The following is a 4,273-nucleotide window of genomic DNA, read 5'->3' as shown; positions in this document are numbered from 1 at the left end:
AATATCTCACTAGAGTGATGATATATATTACTAATTGTTAGGTCCCGTTTGATAACTGATTATTTTAATTAACTTTTTTTTAAAAAAAAAAAGATGTGCAGAAAATGAGAGATAATAATATAACAACTTATAATAATTTTTTGGCATTTTAACAAAACATCAAAATCCCCAAATGGGGTCTTAGTACTTATTTAAACTCCCAACCAACAGGGCTAGCAATTATGTTTTGTGACTCATTTAATTATGCTGTCAACAATTTTTGTTGCACCACATTCTTTATAGTGAGAGTTTGTTAAGAATAAGGTATTGGAGATAAAACATGTAACAGAGAGGCGAAAGAGGAAAAAAGAAGAAGAAGACAGAATGTTGAAATCAAATCTACATATTCTTTTCTTTTTTGGAAGCCAAATTGAGTTTATTTATAATAGAAAATCTCAACAACTTATAGGAACCTTTAGACTATTCCTACTTACAACTTTAAATGACAAAGAAATAAGTAACTTGAAATGTGCTTATGTGAAGGCAAATGAACTTGGACTATTTAAGAATCAAGATGTACTAAATATTGAAGGTCGTGGAGGAACTGAAACTTCAAGCACTCCCTCCAACATTTGTGTGATCTTTCTCATTGAAGGCCTGATTGAAGGATCCTCTTGAGTGCACCAAATTGCAACCATCACTAGTCTCTCTACTCTCTTCATGTCACTCCTTGCATCCTCATCATTTTCGACCAACTTGTCTAGCTTTCTTTTGCAGTAGCAATCATAGGCAAAATCTACTAGTGCTAACTCTTGACCCATGCCGAATGCAACACTTGACTTGCAACAAATGATCTCGAGCAACATCATCCCAAAACTATAAACATCTACCTTAACCGTGATGGAAGCTTTCCTAAACCATTCAGGAGCAAAGTACCCGATTGTCCCTCTTATGCCTGTGCGTGCAGTTCGAGTTTGCTCAGCCAACAAAAGCTTTGCCAATCCGAAGTCTGATATCCTGGGCGTGAAGTACTCATCCAACAGTATGTTTTGAGGCTTTATATCACAATGGATGATTTGGGTGCTGCACTCTTCGTGTAAGTACATTAGCCCTCTTGCAATTCCAAATGCAATTTGTACTCTTTGGTTCCAATCGGGCCTAGAGATCCCGAACAGAAGGCTTGCTAAGGAGCCGTTGCTCATGTATTCATATACCAAAAGCCGGTGCTCCCCTTCATCACAATAACCAAGCAATCGGACTAAATTCTTGTGGTGAGTCTGGCCGATCACACTTACTTCTGTTTTGAATTCTCTCTCTCCTTCTTGTACCACTTTGTCCAACTTCTTGACCGCGACAAACCTCCGATGATCTGATGGTAAGACCCCTTTATAAACTGTTCCAAAAGCACCGTGTCCCAGTTTCTGTTTAAAGCCACCGGTTGCTTCTTCAAGCTCTTTGTATCCATAGCTTGTCACATTCATTGCAGAAGTGTTTGACCTTGACTGCATGTTTAGCAATCTCTTCCGATATGAGATGAAAGCACAAACTGAAATGCCTAACAGCAGAAGGAAATTGAAAAATAAAGAGCTGCCAAGGATTATTGATCCAACGAGGATCAAGGTGGAATTATCTTTCTTACCTGGATATCCCTTAGGTACTTTTATCAGAGCTGTTTTATTTAAACTAATGGTTTTTCTTCCATTGGAAAGAGGAAACTTTTTCCTCCAACAACTATTCCCACCATAAATCGCAGCAGCACAGAAGCAATCGTTGCGGCAATATTCGATGCAACTCTCTTTGTTTCCTGCAGTCTGTAGTTCATAATCTGCTAATGGCCAGTCTATATCATTTAATTCCTTAAAATCTATCATCTCTGGCTTTGTCTCCCATCCATCTTCTTGGCAACTAGGTACGGGAAAAATCGGTTTGCAGCCTCTTTGGATGTAAAATGGATCCACGGGTGAATACCCATCTGGGCATAAACATGTGGGCTTGCTATCAATGTCAACACAATAGCTATTGTATCCACACGCGCCACTGCCGAGACTCCCTGTGATTAAGCAAACATCATCGGGAATGTGTTGTACAGCTGACCAAGACAAGCTGCAATCACTTTGGGCTCCGGTCGATTTTGGGTGATTATATAGTCTGAAGACTCCGTCATTGTCGATCCTTGCCATGTGATAGGAATTTTGTTTTAAACCCGTCTTGTCTATTGTAAAGTTGTATACATTTCGAGTCCCTTCTTCCACATAAATGTATTCACCACTCTCAGCAAAGATCAATTGAGCTTTGGAATTAGCTTGCAAAGTTCCACTAGCCCAATAAGCCCCGTTCTTGTCTCCGGTTGGCATTGATACAGTGTACATCACAAGATTGCCATCGCCCTGCATATGAAGCAAGAATCGTCCATTAGTGTAATTTGTCTCTGACAAGCGAGACCAAAGCTTCCCTTCGTTGGCCAATATTTGTCCTGGCAAGATTGTGTCACGTGGGTCTTGGAAACTCTCCCATATCGGAAAAGAATCTTCGTTTAGAACTACAAAGTTCCCCGTATCAAGCATAGCAGCACAATTGGATTTCGATCCTGCAACGTTGGTTGTAGCGTTCCATATGACGTTGTCTTCGGGGTCAAAGAGTTGAACCCCCCCATCTTTGGTCAGTTTAACTATTGATCCTTCCCTTGCTGGAACACCATCATTAGCTGACCAAACTATAGTTTTATTTGGTATTTTATCGAACCATATGGCTAGCAGGAACAACATATTTCCATCATTAGATTTTTCGACTCGTTGAAATCCAAAGGCAAAATCACCAGATTGTGAAGGCCAATTAATGTCATTTCCTGCTGACAAAGTTTTGCCCAATTCAACATTACAGTTAGATTTGTTGATGGCAAAAACAACTGGAAAGAGAGGAAAAAGAAGTAAAAGAGAGTAAAGTCGTAAAAGAGCTGAAGAAGCCATTGCTGGTGTTGTCTTAGCCTACATGTGAGAACTTATAATAATACTCTTCCATCTTTCTTTCTTTTTAATTTTCTTTTTCTTTGTATGGACTTTTCGCTGTGGACATTTTCCATCCATTTTCATGACTACTTTGAGCAATTCTCATAGAAATTTCCCTTCGATCTATTCTATCATTTTCATGGCTACGACATTTTCCATCCATTTTCATGACTTACAACCAAAAGGAAAGTATTAAGAAATTCATCTTTCATTTGAAATTTATTTTTGAAGAATAATATTTTCCAAAACAATGAATTTCGCCGTTTGGGAAAAATGATTTGAAATTCATCCGGTAATATGTAGCAACCCTATTTATCTATTTGTCTTTTTGAAAGAAAATCTCTTTTAACATTCTATTTGTTTGGGCAAAAGATAATTTCTAAAAAATTCTTTTCGCATTTTCTGGAGTTTAGTATAACGGAAAATAAAAATCAATGGAAAACGTTTTCAGTAGTTAACGAAAAATATTTTTCTTGATCAACGGAAAATAAGCATATTTGGATGAAATATATTTTTCACTTTTAAAAGGCGACAAATATTTTTTGAATGCCAGTACATTACTACCACTATCATCATCTCCACCACCACACCCACAACCACGACCACTGCCATTGCCGCTGCCTCAACTGCCATCACCTCTACTATGCCGCTGCCACTACTACCACCATTAATGCAACCATTAGTACATTAATTTTAAGAATGCAGCAAAGCATAAGAAAACATTTTTTATGAAAATTATATTTTGAAAAAAAAATTTCAGCCAAAACACATGGAGGCTAAGTGGGATCTTAATGATTATTTCAAGATTTCCATTGCCTGTTTCTTAGCAGCAAGTTTTTTTCTTTTAACAAAATCTCACAATTTTTTTTTTCAAATTTAAATTTATACCATATATTTAAATTTTAAATATTTTTTAAATAAAAATTTTAAGTAGATAACATTTATGTTGTTGAGCAAAAAAAAAAAAAAAGCTAACCTATTCAGTGTGTTTAGTTTTAATTTTTGAAAAATTGAGTTTTTTGTTTTTCATGTTTTTTATTTTTAGTAAATATTTTTAAAATTTTAAGCAATTTGTTTACTTTTTTAGATGCACCATATTTAAATGTATCTAAATAGGAAAATATTATTGAAAAAATATTTTAAAAAGTTAATAAATACAGAAAAATTCCAAAAAAATGTAATAAAGTTTCATTTTTTTTTTTTGTATTTTTTTATTTATTGAATTTTTTAAAGATTTTTTTTCTAAATATTATACTTTTTAAGTATATTTATGTTAGGTGTGTTTAAAA

At 35.4% G+C, this 4,273-nt stretch overlaps 1 protein-coding gene across 1 annotated transcript; it reads right to left on the bottom strand.

Annotated features, from left to right (window-relative positions):
- Positions 1 to 336: 336 nt before the first annotated feature.
- On the bottom strand, positions 337 to 3,109 carry LOC114270558 (G-type lectin S-receptor-like serine/threonine-protein kinase LECRK3). The gene has a single exon (XM_082916052.1). The coding sequence runs from the start codon at positions 2,943 to 2,945 to the stop codon at positions 549 to 551; it is 2,397 nt and encodes a 798-aa protein (XP_082772178.1). The 5' UTR covers positions 2,946 to 3,109; the 3' UTR covers positions 337 to 548.
- Between the last annotated feature and the right edge of the window lie 1,164 nt (positions 3,110 to 4,273).

This window comes from Camellia sinensis, chromosome 2, assembly GCF_055761805.1.
Source record: "Camellia sinensis isolate YWXY chromosome 2, ASM5576180v1, whole genome shotgun sequence".
NCBI lineage: Eukaryota > Viridiplantae > Streptophyta > Magnoliopsida > Ericales > Theaceae > Camellia > Camellia sinensis.
This window is presented reverse-complemented; position numbering and strand designations above follow the sequence as displayed.